Source organism: Lagopus leucura, unplaced genomic scaffold (genome assembly GCF_019238085.1).
Source record: "Lagopus leucura isolate 7727_CA_CO unplaced genomic scaffold, USGS_WTPT01 Super-Scaffold_739, whole genome shotgun sequence".
Lineage (NCBI taxonomy): Eukaryota > Metazoa > Chordata > Aves > Galliformes > Phasianidae > Lagopus > Lagopus leucura.
In genome coordinates, this window is record NW_024962255.1 from 11,169,504 (window position 1) to 11,187,977 (window position 18,474).

An 18,474-nucleotide genomic window follows, 5' to 3' on the forward strand; every position below is an offset into this window, starting at 1 on the left:
GAAGCTGCCACTCCTTGCATTCTTTACTTCTCCCTAAACCAATGTGTATCTTGTTAATAGAGGGGCTGTCTCATTTTAGGATTTGGTTGCTTCATCTCCCCCAGCCTAAAGAATTATAGGATTTCTAACAATTCTGTTTCTTGGAAACATTTCTTTCTTCCCCTTAGAAGTTACTGGAATGAATAAAGAGACTTGCTCAGAATCTGTCTGTTACCTACAAATAGAAACGCAATCTGGCTGCCTTCGGGATGAGGAATAAGATGAAAACAAAAGTTCTTTCTCTGTCACAGATGTCAGGTTTCTGATTGACACATGGAAGGAAAGGAACATCTGCTGTAAGAAGCCTTCCAAGAATAACTCCCTCTAATTTCTCATACACCTGGCTACTGTGCCACATACATATACAATCACAGCAGAGAATCAGCAGTTTGAGAGTGTAACAATTGAGCAGATATTTTCTATTCCACAGACATCAGAGTCACAAAGTATTTGTCCCCAAGAAATCAAATAATTCCTGTTAAAACTCAAGGGGAGCAGAAGTACTAGAGGAGTAAAACCCACAATGTCTCACTCAAAAATCCAATAAATGGACTCAAAACTGCACCCTCGGAAACACTGATAGTCTTATTAAAGCTAGTGACCAACAGCTTGGGAAGTGAGATTTTCATGTATTGACAGGCAATTTCTTCCTGCTTTTAGGCATTGTTTACTGTGACAAACAACATATCCCAGAAGCACCCGAGCTCAGACCTCCCTAAGAGTTACAACAGATGAGATGTTTCTGAACTGGATTGCTGATGAAGTTCCAGTTGAGTGAGGCATTTCAGGGATGCCCGAATGTGCTGAGCCTCTGCACTGTGTCGGGAGAGATGAAAACTCACTTGACATTGCTTGTTCGGCTCCCAAAGGAATGCTCCCAAGGAGCACCACCCGGGGTGGAATAGTACATGAGCTATGCTGAGGCTCATGGATGCTGCAGGCTTGCTATTTCTGACCAGTATAACATCAAGAGTTTTGATTATGAAGATTATGTCTTCAGTGAACATTAATTTTTGAGATGAGAAAAGTCAGTTGTGGCTGAAAGTCCTGGTTCACACCTTCCACATTCACAGCTGCTTACAGATGGGCCCCCAGCTAAATCAGAGGTTTTCACCTGGCTGCAGCACTGTCAGTGGGAAAAGTCCCAATAACCTAACGCTGACAAGAGCTTGCTCTCAGGGTATATCAACAGAGACCTACTGGTGTTTTTGCCTTGCTGCTTCAGTGTGCCCAAATTCTCCTTTGTAGCCCCAACACCAGCAGAAAAGACAGGAGAAAAAGTCATTGATGCAGCTTCGTATGGACTGAGGATTCCTGAACATTGCAGGAGTTCAGGACAGTTTTATTTACAGCCCCCCACATAAGACAGTGTTGGCTGGAGTCTGTCCTCTTCTGTTGCCCTACAACACATTCTGCATCTAGAACTTCCTAGAAATAAACATCAGATCTGATTTTGTGAGGAAGTTGCATTAAGAGTCAGGCCAACCCAATGTGCAAAGGACTTCCATCCATTCTCATTTTGGTTGTATGTTTACAACCTAGTTCAAAAAAATCCACCTTTAACTGAAGTAGACATGAAATTCTAATACTGAAGTATTGCAGCACACCATACTTATTTTACCTGATGAAACATGTCCTTTTCAGTATGCATATTTTATTCCAAGGTCTCTTACTAGATTAACTGGTGCAGAATGTGCAGCCTTATTCCTCTCTAAAGCGTAAGTAATTCAAACCATTTTTCACATAAGTTCATAACTAAATAATAAACTGCCCAACCAGAGCAGTTAATTAAACCAAGGTCAAGCCAGTAATTACGTGCACATCTTCAGCATTTATTCTGGCTTCAGATCCAGAGTGCTGCTTCCTAAACATAAGCTTTGTAAACTGTCAGTAGGGAGAAGCCTACACCCTGATCAGGACACGATTACTGCACTCCCACCTCCTGCATCTTGCTGCTCCTGGGGAGAATTCATCATCTGCAAAGTCAGCATGCCTCTCCAGACTGCTTTTCTCTGGATGACAGGGATGGCTCGTTACAGGAGGATAGAGCTTTGCATGTCAACCAATTGCTTAGGAAAGTCATTTCCTGTCCTCAGCCCTTCACAAGGGCATGAAATCTTCAGGGGTTGCATTCATCTCTGCTACAAAGCATCACTCAGCCATGCACAGTTCAGACAAATCAGTGGAAGAGACCATCAGTGCATTTTCCCCTATAAGGGTACCCACTGAACCCGACTCAGCAGCTCATCTCTCAGCACGGTGCGAGATGGTTGCCTGCTCCTCTGCCCCCTCAGATTCTCAAATTTGACTGACCTCCCCATCTTGGAAGCGTTTCTTGAGCTGCTTCAGCATGACAGTGAGCTTCTTGGACTGCACCCCGCTGTAGGCCAGCAGCATGCTGCCAAACTGCCGCTCTGTGATCCGCCCATCCACTGGGTCGTGCCGCTCAAACTGCAGGGAAAAAAAGAGGACAAAAAAGGGTGTAAAAAAAAAAAAAAAAAAAAAGGTATAGTAACACCAAATAAACATCATAGCAGACATGCTTAGAGAAGAAATCCCCGCACAGTTGATTAGTTGCTTCTCCAGGACTGTTTCCATCAGAATCAATACTTCTTTGCACAGGCAACTTCTTGAGAAATTTTCACACCTAGTCCTCCCATCTTATTTCAGTTATATGTTTCATCTTATTGGAAGCTATTTGTAGAACTGAACTTGAAAAAGCAGGATGATTATTTTAACCTGAAACTAAGCTTGTGCCCACAGGTCTCCAAAGAAGTGAGACAAGAAAAAAATACTAAGGTGCACTTTGCATGGCCTTCCAGCTTGGACAAACACCTGAATAACTGTGTTGCAGCAGCTTCTTCCCACTTGCTCAAAAGACTCCAGTTTCAGCATTCAGAATCCCCTATTTGCTTTCCATAAAATACACGGGAAAACGTACAGCTGATTACAAGCCCGACGATGACATTTAACAACAGAATTAATTTTTGAACTCTTATGGAACAACTCATTTATCTCAAGAGTAACACTAATTTGACATAACATGGCTGTGTTAACCATTCCTGCCTCAATCGCTTTTATGTGCTTAATTACACAGCTAGCACAAAGCCAGCAAGGCACCCAGCTGAGATCAAGGTGGGAGTGGGGGATGAAAGGCAGCAGCTCTGCCCGTGATCTCAAATTGACTCTGAAGAGGTGCATTTCTCAGGAAAGTCTTGATTCAGCTTTCAGAGGAGCAGCAGCACTGTATCTGGCTCTGCATTGAGAGGTGACAGTGTGGCTCCCAGGTGGGGAAACAGAAACATTTAACCAAAACACAGATGCCTCCAGTCAATAGTTGGCAGCCAGGTACTATACGCGCTCACACAGTGGCATGCATTGCAGGGACAGCCAAGGAGGGGAGTGACAAACACCAGTGTTACAGAGCAGCTGCTGTCTGCTGGGTTACAGTCTCAAGTACAATCACAACTGAGCTAAAAAAAAAAAAAAAAACAAAAAAAAAACCAACCCCACCCTTGTACCAAGCAGCAACATAGGAAAGGGTGAGGGAAGTTCAAAACTTGCCTCCAGCTGGTGTCAGATACACTTAAGTTAATTGTGGGAAGAATGAGCAGAGAACATCGTGTACAGAAGACATAAAAATTTCAGTGAGAAGAAAAAAGGAGTTTAAGCAAATACACAAAAGTTGGTTTTAAAATAAGCCTTGATGCTTTGCAGAAAAACAGAGGATGAGTGCAACAGGGGCTGCTGCGATCCCCATTTCCACTTCTAGGCTTCACAGGTGCCAGCATTCCTGGATCAAAGCTCCATGCTCCTAGAAGTCACCAACAAAACACATTTCCTGAGATAGTAATTTTTTTTTTCCCTGATATGCTGCCAGGGGTGTTTCTTCATCAAACACACAAAGCTTAGCTTCAAATGATTTGTGAGAACCTTGTTTTCAGCATCTAAAAAACACACACTCAGCTGCAGCAGCCCCTTCCAGCTACATGCCAGGATGCAGGCATGTGTCTTCTCCTACATGATTAACAGCATATTTCCAGTTATAAATCGAGATTTCAGAGCCACTGGTTCACTCTGTTAGGCAGTAGGCACAGTGAAGGCACCCTCAGTTATTCGCTGGAAAAGCTCTTGGAGAGCCCGGTGCTGCTGGACAGCTTCCAGCCACCACCACTTGGTGCCAGCAGTGGATTCTGCATGTGCACAACAGTAAGGCTGCAAGACTTAGAGGTACAGCACTCTCCAGTGTCACCTGAGGTGCTGTGGAAATTAGCCTAAAATATATTAGGCAATACTGATGGTCATTAGAAGGCGGTGGGATATGCAGGACAATTGAATGTGCTCCCCAAAGAGGAGAAAGGCAGAAGAAATGGGTACAGCCATAAGTCACCGGAGCAGATGTCCCAGTGCCAATCTGGAGCAGCCCGATCCATGCAGTCAGCCCATGTCCATACCAGCCATTAAAGAGACTACCTATAAGCTGAAAAAACACATTTAAAATACCCTTTTTTCTTCCCCACACCAAAAAATTAGGTGTGAAAAACATCTCCGTGTTTCTCTAAGAGAAGCTTCTTATATCTCTAACGATAATGTTAAACATAGCTTTCAGTCTGAATAACAGACTACCCTCTTTTGCTTCGATGCATACAAGAAACACTTCAAGTGAGGAAAGCAGAAGGCAAATAAAAAGAGATTGTTTTCTCTGTTTCCGCATCCCCTTAATTGCAGAACTCCTCACTGAAAGGCAATGCAAGAATTCACCACAGAATGACAGACCTGTAATCACTCTGCTCCCAGACTTCACTGCTTGTTTTGACTATCCCATCCACCTGTTCCCGAGGGAAATCAACTGCCAGCCCCTGAAAAGCACCCAGCCTGAGCCACTTCAGAGACAACACCATAAAAAGCATCTTTGTTCAGGAAAACGCTGGGACTTCTTGTACACAGAAGTTAATTTCCTCTCATCCTCCTTCTGCTGCCACCAGCTGCAGCACTCATGGCTGGGTAATGAGGCAGCTCCAAGGCTACAAAGCCACCTGGTGTAGGCAGCAGGACCTGCTCTGGGTCCTCCCATACACAGGAAGTGGACATGGCCAATGCCACCAGAACTCAAGCCATCTGTCTCACAAATGAGGAGTTCTCAGCTCTGACAAAGAATGGGGAAGCAGGAGTGAGTATGAAGCTAAGAGCTTAAGGCACAGCAGCATCACATCTCTAGGAGCTGCTTGCAGATTCTGGGTTCTGCAGGTCTCAGGGCAGGGCTGCTTTGCTGCTTCCTGCCCTGCTTCCATACTGCTTTCAGCCACAACGCTGCAGTGATTTGGAAAGAAAACTTCAAGATTATATTATTGGTGCTTTTTTTAATCTTACTCCGAGAACACCTAAAATCCTAGTGCTGAAACCCTTGCTCCTGAGCAACTATGAGTGCCAGGAATTGCTTCAAAGCAAGAAGCAGTGATCTGGCCACCAGACCTAAGTGTGCAAAACAGCACCATGTCTGCACTGCCTGAGGGGAGTGCTGGAAAGCCTGGACACCCAGGGACAGCTGAGCACCACCTGCAGCCTGCAGACAAAGTTCAGGGAATGTTGCCATTTGGTTTTTAAACCAAAGCCAAATACACATCACCCAAATCAGCAAGAACCTCAGATGTGCTGATGAAAACATAGCTCTGACTTTCTTCAACACCTCCCAAGCTGTTTGCACACCAAATTCAAGCCCATAAAGACCCACTAAATTAAAAACAAAAATAAAAACAGACTCCTGACAGCAGTGCATAGCTTGAGTCAACATGAGCCAAGGCTGATTCTACTCAGTGCTGTGACTCAAAGGAAGTACATGCACACTTTGCACTGGCTTCTCTTTATTTCTGTGTTACCACTACCTGCCATCATTTGCAGTATGCTCCCGTGGAAGCAGGAGGCCTCCCAGAGAACCAAGTGAGCAGTAGGCAACCAAGAAATTGCTAACAGCAGGAACTGTATTATTTCTTAGCCTTTGCCTTCATTATAAAACTCCAAGGCAATGTCAGTTTTCCAGAATTCCATGAAAAACAGAGCCCCCACATTTCTTTAACAAAATCAGTCTTCACATACTGCAATGTGGTTTACAAAGAAGTCTCCTCTCTCTTCAGCTGCACAGACCATCTTCTGCAGCCTGAACCTGGCCACAGCCCGATGCCAAAGCACAAACTGAGTCCTGGTTTGCTGCCAGAGACCCCCTCATGTCAAACAGCCAGGAGTGTCCCACACATCACCGCCTTGGGCAGAGAACTCTGCACACCCATGGAAATTAAAATAGTGCTGGCTGCAGAACAGCTCTCAAGCAAACACAGCACCCCTCAAATCTACTTAGAGGCCATGCTTGTGGAAATCAGAGCTGAGAAATGGTATAGATAGTGAACTCCTGATAGTTTTTAGTTTTGGAAAATACCACAGGGCTTTGAACTCCCAGCTCCAACAGGCACAGGAGTCTTCTGCTTGGTATTACTTTTCTCAGCAATGCTTCCAGCAGCCCCAGACACTCAGTTCACGGTGGGACTTGAACATCTCTATTGCACTGCCTTACCCTGTGACAATATAATTACAGCATCCTGAGCCACACGGGTTTGCTGAGAGCTGCTGCATGACTGCGCTGGTCTGTAAACCAGGGACGGTTATGAAACGTGGTCACATCGCACAGCTTTAAAAGGGAGATTAAGCACAAAGCACAGCATCTGTGCAGTGCAGGAGTCAGCATTTTCAAGTTATTGTTTTTTTTTCTTACTTTTCAGAACTCTCCTAAACCTATCTTCTACACTTTGATGCAGATATCTCTGAAAGATGAACAAACTGCAGCCAGGCAGCCCAGCAGCGTAACGCCTATCCTCTTACACATGTTCCTACCCAGCTGCATTTTAGCAAGCTGTTAAATTGCTAGGAAGGCTTCTTTTAGAAAAACAAACAGTGCATAGAGTCCCTAAAATCTCAAAGCAAGCACCTAAGAAAGAAATGTACACGTGCTTCTTATTACCCATTGAGATAGCAAGAAAAAAATCTACAAGGGCTTTTGGGTGGAGAGAAGAGCACAGAGGATAATTTTTGAACTTTTAATGTTGGTTAGACAAGCATCAATAACAGAAATATTGCTAATTCTGTCAGTTTTAAGAATACTTGAGAAAGGTGACCTGTTTAGAAAGGCAGCAAAGTGTGTGTAATAAGGAGCCAAAGGGATCTGGGAAATAATGATTTGTGGGGTAATATTCAGATTCACAATCTCTGACTCTTTAAAGTAGTATTCGCTCAAAGCTTTATTGGACAGGCTGTAATGCATTATTTATCTGCAAACTGCTGAAGCACTGGTTCTGTTTACTGCTCTAAAGAAGCACACTGCCAGGATCTCATCAAGTTGCATATACAACTCTGACAGAGAAGAAAAGCACTGTTCATCTTCCTAAAACCCAGCAACCTCATCTGTCCAGAAAAAAAAGAACAGTCTGGGAGGAAGCTGTAATGCTTGAAAGGGCACCAAATTAACTCCAGAAGAGAAAGCATGGCAAAAGTTTCTAAATACTTTTTAGTTGGAAAATCAGAGGTCTCCAAACAGTCACATTTGAGCTGTTCTGGACACCACCCTTGCACACCAGGCTGTCCAAGAAAGTCATTCCAGAGCTAGATAACACACAGAAACAAGTAACTGTTCTTCACATTCAGATGTGGCACTGGGGGACATGGTGCAGTGGACAGGTAAGCCACTTTCACAAAGGAAAAATCTTTTGAATGGTTTCCCTCCCTTTGCTCTCCGAAAGCAGCTTACATGAATACGTAGCAGCAAGGTTAAAAATGTGCATGTCAGCAGCAGTAAAATCCCTGCAGAACAAGTGCTTTTAGATGCTTTTGACATTTCTTTGGCCTTGGCACAGAACCACTGCCTGCAAGGGGAAAAATTAACTCCAACCACCAGCAACTTGTTACGCTTTAATGAGCAATTAAAAGAGGTTACATAAAGATGGCTGTACCTTACCTTCATCCTCATGAATCAAAATAACTTCCTGCCAGCTCTGAAAGGATCTGCATTTTGAAATTTCAAGTGTTGAGGGAATGAAATGAGAAAAATGTAAAGGAGAGGAATCTGTAATACTCATGTCTGATGAATTAGAGAGAAGCATTCACTTGACTGCCAGAGGCAGAGTGAGATGAAACAGAGCACACGGCTCCTCCTCTGCCAGCCAAGAGCCCAACTACCACTGCTGCTCTCTGCCCTGACTACATCACTGTCACTTGTGGCCTTGGCAACACTCCTGGTACCCAGACATGAGGAGCAGAGGAGCTCCTCCATCCCACATGCCCACTGAATAAGGAAAATGCAAAGTTCAGAAATGTAATGAGCTCCTGATCTCTCTGCAGCAAAGTCCATTGGCTGGTTGCACGTAACCAAGCCATCAGTCCGGAAATCCCAATAAAAGTCTCTGTGGAATCAATGCATGCAGTTTTATTGCAACAGGAGTACAAGTCTTTCACTGCCTGCTAGAGTTCATACTGTTTCTGCTTGGCCTTGGAGCTCAATTTACCAAGAGAAAATAAGTTAACTGCACTTTAAATCAGTTTAGCAGAGAAGAGGGAGTGAAAAGGGTAAAGCAGCTGCTCAGACCACCTCACATCACACGTAACAGCACAAAGTCAGAATTTTCAAGATGACCAGTGACACACGGCACCTCAGCTGTATTTTCAGAATCCTGCTTTTCATCTTACAGTCCCAGAGCTGGTTTGATACCACAGGCATGTACCTCATTGGTGGCAATAAGAGAGCTGGGGAAACATAACAAAACTAAGTGTGGAGATTGAATCACTGCTCTTAGCAGGTTTGGGGTGGCATTTCAGAGAGCAGAGAGGTGACACAGATGTGGAAAGCAAAGGGCTACCACTTTCCTATATCTACCTACAGAATCCCAGAAAAACGTAGGCTGGAAGAGACACAGGCTGGCTGGGTCTCTCAGGCCAAGAGGACCAAGGAGACTGGAAGATTTGGAACAGATACTATCAAGCAGAAATAGCGGAAGTGATGATGTCAAGAACTATCCATCTTCCTAACTCACAGAACTCACTCAAAACAGCACTACTTGAGACAAATCTGGACATGAGGAAGTATTACTTTTTGGAAAGGGTGGTCAGGCACTGGAATGGACTGCCCAGGGAGGTGGTGGAGTCACCGAGCCTGGGGGTGTCCAAGGAAAGGCTGGATGTTGTGTTGAGGGACATGGTTTAGTGGGAGCTATTGGGAATAGGTGAACGGTTGGACTGGATGATCTTTTAGGTCTTTTCCAACCTTGGTGATTCTATGATTCTATGAAATACTGCATATGGGACATACTGGCTGCAGAGCCTGAACTGCCTTTTTACTCCCAACTTATCACCCTTTGTGAAACTGATAGGAAAAAAGGGAGCTCTTCCAAAGATGCTAATACAACAGAACATGAAGAAAAAAAAGCCAAATATTTGTTTAGGGTCCCACCCTGTTGCTGGGTTGGTCTCCAAGGCACCAGGTCTAAGGCATGCAGCCTTAGCTAATCCATATCAACATGCAACACAGAAAGGATTCCAGCTCCGCTCACACCTCTAGGCACCAGTTTCAGAAGGCAGAGCTGGCACTGATACCTGTCATGGAGGAAGCAGCAGCACTTTGCATGCGCTTTCTGCTCTGGAAGACAATAGGAAAAAGCAGTGAGATATCAGGGAAACCACTGAAGCAGCCAAACCACAAAAAGTTATAACAAGTCATTAAAAGCTTCTCTTTGCCCTCTGGCTGTGGTTACATTTCTCATCTTTTCCCTCATAGCTGAGCTGATTGCTGAGTTCTCATGAAGTGATGGAAAATGTACTTTCATCAAAACAATAAGCAAAAGGGAAGAAAGTCGCTACGGTTACTTAAACACGCTGTCAGCATTTCACCCAAACAGAATAGGAAATGTCTGAGGCTTTGTCTGACCCAATCATCCTCAGAAAGTTTCTGCATGAATATTTTGGTAAGCAGAAAAAAAAACAACAAAACCAGTAAGAAGAAAATGGGTTCAGGTGGTCAGAAACCATTCTACCTCCACAGCCAGAAGAAGAAACTGACCCTCTTGTATACTAACTGCAGATATGCCTGGATCTGTCTTATCACATTTTAAGAGGCTGTGTTCATTAGAGCACTCCTTAGAAAAGGAACGACGTGAACCCACTAGGCATTGCGTGAAAAGCCACTTCACCGTGAATAAAACCATCAAACGTGAAGCAAGGAGAGAAGGTTTGAGATAATGTCAGAGAAGATAAAAGCATTGGAGGAGAGGCCACGTTATGTAACACTGAGGACAGAAATAGGTCTGCATTGCCTAAATCAGTGAGAATGACAAACAGAAAAATCAGATGCTTTAATATCCTGAATTCAGGAAAAAAAAAAACCCCACAGGTTTGGCAGAACAAAATCAGCACTGCACAGGTCAAATTTTCAGCTGAAATCATAAAAAGCATAGATCATAAAAATCATAGAAATCACACAGCATGGACTGTGTTCAAGGCTGCATACTCATTAACATACCTAGACATCAGTACCTTGTGCTGTGCACAGTTAACTTGTTAGAAAGGCATCTAACATTCATCAGAAAGATGCACAACTGACTGATAACACTAAGAACTAAAATCAGTACTTAACTGTTGCTGAAGGAAAAGAACAAGTATGAAAAGCTAAAAAAAAAAAAATCCTATTGCCTCTTAATGAGCAACGTGAGAACCCACAGACGAACCACTCAACTCCAGCACTGGGTTAGAGAAAATAGTTCAGTGCCTGATCACTGCCAAACACTGGAGAGAAAGTGGCAGTGGGAAACCACACCAGAATGGCAAGCAAGGACAGAGAGATTTCTAGACCTCTTCCCTTCAAGTTTTATCTTTGGTTTAACCTTAAAAATTATTTCATTGATTTTCAGTTTGTAGAGGAACTGAAGAATCAACACTTTCCAGTCCACTGAGAACATTTTTCCACCACCACTCTACTCCCCCTACAAATGCACAGCCCTGCCGCCAGCTTTAATGAACATTTAAATGAAGTTAAATGTCCAACTAGCTGGACAATTGCCCTCATTAAGGCTTTAGTCCTTGAGTCAGTTCGTTACATTTGTAAAACTCCAAATAAAAGGGGGAATCAATTCAGGTTCAGTTCACAGAGACCGATTTGATAGCAGCCTATTAAAAAGCTGTACTAGCTGAATCACACAGCCTGAGCACGTGGACATTTATGCATCAGACAGAAACACCAGCAATCTCTGAATACTACCTTAGCATATCATGGTTGTGAGAGGATCTTCCTGAGCACAAAATCCTCACTTGTGATTCAAAGAAGAACCTGGCTTTGCTCAAGGCAACTCAAACCTTCAGGCTTTTTCCAGTGAAAGGCAATGCATTAAATGAATCAGTTCCACTTGGGAACAGAGACAGACACCAAGAAATCTGCTGTTGCTGTTCCTGTATTCACATTACTTAAAAGAACCAAATGTTGAAGGTTGATACTTGAAGTCAAGTTATGTGACCAGGAGGAGTCTGGGAGTTGCTGTTAACTCATAGTAATGGAAAAATAAGGATGCATTCAGGACACATTGAATGACAGGAGATTCAGAACAGACAGACATTTCTTATTCAATCCTGGGTTAATGTACACTATAACAGAGGTCACCTAGCAGAGAACATGTATTTAGAAGATTCAAAGAAGGCTTGAATGCTTACGCAGCAGAAACGTTCAGAGTAGTGAAGCAAAGAAGGAATGAGCACAGATGAAGAGCTTTGGGAAGACGACAACCCCCGGTCCTTCAGGGCACAGTCTGCTCAGGAATGAGACAAACCTGCCTTGGTAAGGTAGCCTTACCTCCAGCTTCAGAATATCGTGCTGCAGTTTGCGCTGGAACTCAAGGAAGTGGGAGATTGTCAGCTTCCCCTTCAGATCTGCCCCAAAGAAGTAGGTTGTCAGTGCTGAGTTGAAGCCAGTCTTCAGGGTGTTCCCAGTCGTGGACCGGTCTCTGTGGCGCATGCCCATGCTGGTTTGAGAGCGAATGATGCTCTGAACCTAAAAAAACAAGAGGGAGCATGCTAGAACAAAAACCACCAGGGGGAATTGTAAATCCTGGTTAGCCAGCACGAGGTCCACCTTGCTCACATCATGTTTCCTTCCCCCTGTATACAAAACAAGTTCAGTTGTTGTTTTTTTAAATACTCAAAGGCTCTCTGCTGCAGTTTTAAGCTCCTCTATCACTAGAGCAGGCTGAGCCACAGAGAGGTCCTGTCCAACACAGAGTAAAGGGTTCTTCAGATTGTATCGACAAAAACAGGCCTCCAGCACAGCAACACACACTGCAAAATATCTGAGTTATCAGCAGACATATCTGCCCCAACACAGCCAAATGTGAAATCATGCACTGTAACAGCAATATCTTGCAAAACCTCTGTTCTGGGAACCATAGCAAACCACTCAGCATAGATGTCCTGGTCAAGATCAGCAGTCAAGAGGCTAAGTAAATCACTCAGAAAGCAAGAAGACAAGGATATGGGAGCAGCCATGGACACCAAATATACCAACACTGTAAACATCCTCCTCCTCCTGAGCTGTCTGGAAGGCCCACACAGCTCAAGCAGGTGGTACAACACAGGGCAAGGACACCCAGGATGAGTTCACCAGCCCCAACATACGGCAAAACATCAAACTGAAGGATGTGACAGCTGCAAAAAAAAAAAAAAAAAAAAAAAAAACACAAAAACCCCTCAAGAACTCATTATTCTAAGGAGGATTATTCTCCATGTGACAGCCAACTTCTTCCACTGTACGGCCCAGCCCCAGTGGGAGCAGAGGGAGAAGCTCCAAGGGGCTTTCTGGAGCTCCAACAAGACCCATGGCTTTGTCCTCAGCCTCGTCCTACCAGCACATGTTGGAAGGAATGAAAAGCAAAGGCAGCAGCTGCACATGGCTACAGCTGTCAAAAGGATGCTGGAACCTTGTTAAGGCAGTATACAGGATGTTACATTTTCTTGTTACAGTCCCAAAGGAGATGCTCTGGAGAATGTTGTGTATCCTTCCCAAGCTCACTGCAAGGAACATCTGAAGTCACAGGTCAAAACAAAGAAACAAGGGTTTTTTTTTGTTTGTTTGAGTATGCACTGTGATGTGAGGAAAGAGGTGCCCTTTGGTTTGTAATGCTGCTCTGGTACGTAAATAGCAGCTCCTCCTTTTGCTTTGTGCTCCACTTCAACTGTGAGCTCTGCACGCACATTCCAGGCAAATATTTAAAAACTGTCTGAAGCAATGCAGTTTATGACCAGCTGGTAAACCTGCCCCTTCTGCAAAGCAAACGCTCACCACACTGCAGGCTGAGTGACAGTGCATCTTCTGAGTGTGATTCAGACGGCATCTCACAGTTGCAGCCAGACCCGTGCCCCTCTTTCCCTCCCATCCATAGCAAATACCAGACAGTCTGAACATCCATCTGTGGGCACCGGAGCCAAAACAATTGGCCTGGTCCCTATTTTGGGTAATTCTGATAGCCAGAAGCACAGGCGCCCGCCGTACATTCTCCAGCCCAGCCAGCGCTGTCCTCCCCCGCACCTCATCGATCGCAGTTCTGCACAGACGCTTCACTGCTGTGTTCTTTGTTTTTTTTTAAAACATATTTCAGCCCAAGTGTTTGATCTGTTTCATCTTTTGTACCACACAAGAGGAAAAAATAATAAAAACAATCAATGAAAATAGTTAAAAGCAATGATTTGAAGAGAAACTCAAAGTAACGCTGCCTGCATGTTAAATACTTTTCATCCAACATTTTAATTAAAAATAGAAGTGCAGCCCACCAATTTCTGGTTTATATACCAGAGGATGAAAAGGTAAAAATGACAGTGATGCAGGCAGCAAGCAATTCAGTGCTCACACTGAGCATACGCATCAACACAAAGACGACCTGTGGCTGTTCCTTGAGGCACAAGAAATTAATACCTTCCTGTTAGGCAATGGAGCCTCTAACTCACACATCAGCTGCATTACTGAGTGACTGTTTTCCTTGACGAATACTCCAGGTTTTCAGATGTTAACGAAAAGACAAACCTGGTTTTGATTCTCTCCAAAAGGAGCATGAAATCCATGCCCATAGTCAACAGGAAGGCAGGACACTGAGCCAAACCATTTCTTTCCCTTTGCCCCAAAACAGCATTGCTCTACCTCTAGCAGTACGCTCCCCAGGAATGGGGCACTTGGAGCTGCTCCTGCCAGGCCCAGCTCACAGCACAGATCTTCAAAGCCCACCATCCTCTGTGCTCTTACCGAGGCCTTACCACAAGGAGTGAAGAAAAAAGTGCGTTTATTTTATAAATGATTACATCTGCATTTATACACACACAAAAAGAGGACGTGCCTCCCACCGAAGCGATGTGTTTACCTTAATTGTGTTTGCCAAGTGCAGCAAATTGGTTATAGCGTTATCTGCCCAGAGCAGATGGCAGCAATTTGATTTCACTGAGCGCTCGAGTCAAAAAGCTTGTGTTCTCAGACACTTCTCCTTGTTTTGATATTGCCATGCTCCTCTCACTTTCTAAAACAGCTCCTGCATCCTTTGACTCAAAGGCTCTGGAAAGATCAGTCTTCACCAATACATCCTGATGCTAAACAGTAATTTTATTCCTTTATATAGATGCAGTGACGCACGTAACAAGCTTAACAAAAATATGTTCTCCTTCCCAGGGATTTTTGTATGGCTTAACACACAGATAACTTCCTGATATTTGAGATAATTTAATTCTACCAGATGATTGGAGATTATTTAAATCTATTTTGTACTTTCATTTTCCAAGCACTTCCAAAATAGGCATCCTGAGGAAACATTCCTTCTTTCTTTACCCACGGAACAAAAAAGCCAAGCGTGACACCTGTGCTAATGCTTTGGCTTCACTGCAATTTTAGCAAGCAGTTAACTATTTTCCACCTTCCTTAAATTCAATTATCTGTGCATCGACCTCACTTTAGAACATTAGTAACTACTGCAAAGTACCTTTTTGAATTGTTGAATATTACTGGATGCCTGTGGTGCAGTACTATTACATTCATTTACTTCTCAAACTTACAAGGAAGAACAGTATTCTCGACTATGAAAAATTCTTCATTTCCTATTTAAGCTAAATCAGTTAGGAAGGCAGTGCTACACAGCACAACAACACGGACAGTGCTGTGAATTCAAATTTGCACTCAAAGGCAACTCCCGAATTTATGTCACACACCACTCCTTCAAGATGTGTCACACTGGAAATAAAGCACACTGCTGCTATTGCAGTCCAAATCTTGCACCTAAAACCACAGCTAATCAGATAAATTGCACAGCTCTGGAGCAAACTGATAATATCACAGCTGTAGGAAATAATTTGAGGATGGCAGCAGAAGATTGGAAGCAATGGGGTACGTTTAACAGATCTGCTTGGCTACTTGCTCTTTCCATTTACAGCTAACCACGACCTCTCACAGACTTGTCTGTAGTTAACCACTCATTCAACCAACCCTGTAAGTAAGAATTTGTAAGTAAATAAGTAAAAGTAAAGGCAGGTTATTTTTTCTGACCATAGAGTCTCCTCCTTTGCCTAAATGCAACATCTTCCAGTTGCCCACTGAACACTCAGCCCCAAGAAATGTGGAATAAGAGACAGTGTCTGAGGCCCCATGGATATCTGCCAGATGAGATAACAGATAGTGATGCAACATTCCAAATCTTGGTGAGGGAAAAGCTGAGTCCTGCTACAGCTGGAGAGGTCAGACTGTTTCCCCACTGACCGCCCAGGTCTTCACTTCAATCTGTTCTTGCTGCTGCAGTATCACAAGTCACACCATATATGAAGGTATCATTTGCATCATACACACAGGCTAAGCTCTTTAAAAAGTCAGCCTGCAAACTCTCTGCTAATGAAACTTTGCAGGAAGCAAAGGAAAACTAATGGAAACACCCCTCAATAAATATTTTTATGTTTACATTGAAATGAACTGGCAAATTCCTCTTAGAAGCAGATTAGCTCTTGTTATTATGTGAAGACAAAAGTAATAAATTCAGTAAAAGCCACAGGAGAAAGTAAAATCAAAATCCTCTGACACGAGCAGCAGACACTCTACAAATGACACTTTGCAATGATACCTTTGGGACAAAATCGTTGGAAACAAGTTTAAAGTTATTCTGGCTCAATGAAAAATTATATTTTTTTTAAATAAAAAAGAGCAGAAATCAAGTCACAAAAGCAGAGCACAGGAGGAAAAGATGTAAGGTAGCAGTAACCACAAAATATAAATCACAATAAATCCTGGAGAAGAGCTGCTGGTACAATTAAGACATAGCAGCACTGAGTCAACCCGCCATCCAACTCACCTGCTCAAACTCTTCCATGTCCACTTCACCATCGCCGTTCAGGTCAAACATCTTAAAGGCAATTTCAAAATTCCTTTGGGGAGCTACGTGGAAGAAACATAAAAGTTAAAGAAAATACGCAAGTTCAAAACAAGGCAGGAGTCACAAGCTCAGAATGATGCCATCTGAAAGTAGATTTCTACAATGCTTTTTTTAAGGAGAAAACGCAGCTCTCAGGAGCCTTTACAAGTGTCACAGTGCTGCTTTTAACAGTAGTCTAGATACAGAGATTGGGGGAAAAACGTTTCTTGAAAAAAAAATAAAATGTAGTATTCCTTTAATAGATAGAAAAGGCAAGAAAGCAAAACATCATCTCATATCTGTAATGAGCAATCAAAAGCAAGTGACACCACAGCAGGAACTGAAGCCTGTTGGGCATGGTGTAATACACACTTGGCCAGTTGATGTCCCTGTGTGCTCTGTGCAGCAGCTGCTGGTACAGAGCTGGACAGGGCTCTGGGTAATTCTCTTCCAGACTCAAGCTCCTGTCACTGTGCAAATTTAAACAAATCATTACCAACCCTGTTTCAGTACAGATATAACACAGATCAGACATGAGCTGGAGATCACCAGCTGGAACCCAAATGAGACTGTGGCACCCTATTTTTCACTGCACTTCTTCTATGTTGTTAGGCTTTATCTAGCCAGAATTGCGTGAATGCATCAAGCTGACAAGCTAACTTCATAGCAACCTATTACAGCAAAATTGCACTGCTATTGTGCATCCTAAGGAATTCCAGTAGATTTCCATTCCAGGTTCTGCAACCCATCAACACTTGAGTTACAGAAGTGCCATAATTTTTTCCCCCAAATTAAGCCGACGTAGGAGAGTGCATATTGTTCCACTACATTCAAATATACGCCACCTACACGGATTTTGGTGTTCACTAGGATTTGCAGGGAATCCACCAGGCTCTAACTAGTGCTCAAGTTACCTTAAGCAACGCAGTTCAGCCCTCTGTTCTGAAGGGCGTTCTTCCCCCCAGAGGTGGCAGCAGGATGCAGGTCACCAGTGAGGCTCAGCCCCCTTCAGCCTCATCCATTTTTAATCAACTTTAATATTTCTTGCAATGCTCAAAAAATAAGAAGAGTTTCAGCAGCCATCTCTATGCTAGCACCTCTCAGGGATGGGGGCACAAAGAGGAATCATTCAGAGAAATTAACACAGAATTAACTGAACTGGATTTATGCATTGGTTTACAGCTTAAATTTAAGGCCAGAAGACTTTTACATTGTATTTCCCCTTGCTATAATAAGCTGCAGCACTTTATGGATTCAGCAAACATGTTAATTAATGAGGTTGGGTTTCCAATCACTTTGAGACTTACCGAGATGTACAACACCATTAAACCCGACAACAGAAATGGCCTGTTGCCCCCCACAAGAAATATACAGGTCCGCAGTTATCTCTGGGTTTCCAATTCCCCCACACTACACAAGCCATTACCTGGGCTTTAAATCACAAACACTGAAACACCCTATATGAGGGATGTGCCCTGCAACCATGTCAATATCCAGCAGCACACTAATATTTCCCCTTCCCTGTGCCACTCTGAAGCAGAAGAGATGCCTCCATCCTGTCTCATTCATCCTGCCCAGGTGGGGAGACCCATGGACGGGTCAACCCTAACTACAAACCCCCCAATAATGCAATGTCATGATGGGATTTACACTAATTCCTCATTTCCTCGAAGAGTGACAATATTAAGAATCTTCCAGCTACTCTACTAATAATGCATCCATTTCATTCATTGTAATTACAAGTTCCACATGAAAACCTGCAGGCATTTCTTTTCATTAGCCCCACAATCTAGTGCTGCGCTGCAAGTCATTTGCTCTGTGAGGAAATATGGAAACACAAAATGAATCCAGTAACAAGATGCTAGCAGAAGAGTAGTTTACTTACAGGTCTCTTCCTCCCATTTTCCCTGCCACAGCACAATAATTCATAAGCTGAGATTGCCAAAATTGTTTCTCTTTGTCAAAATATTTTATCTTTTTCTTCTTCTCT

General features: G+C 43.4%; 1 protein-coding gene across 6 annotated transcripts in view; it reads right to left on the minus strand.

The window, feature by feature from the left end:
- MICU1 (mitochondrial calcium uptake 1) overlaps positions 1-18,474 on the minus strand; it is a 90,994-nt gene that overhangs the window by 10,314 nt on the left and 62,206 nt on the right. For all 6 annotated transcript variants that reach the window (XM_042862795.1, XM_042862794.1, XM_042862797.1 and 3 more), the window contains 3 exons: positions 16,425-16,507; positions 11,912-12,109; positions 2,353-2,490 (listed from right to left, as the gene is read on the minus strand). In XM_042862795.1, the coding sequence (XP_042718729.1) occupies positions 2,353-2,490; positions 11,912-12,109; positions 16,425-16,507 (419 nt within the window). The remainder of the gene's footprint in view (positions 1-2,352; positions 2,491-11,911; positions 12,110-16,424; positions 16,508-18,474) is intronic.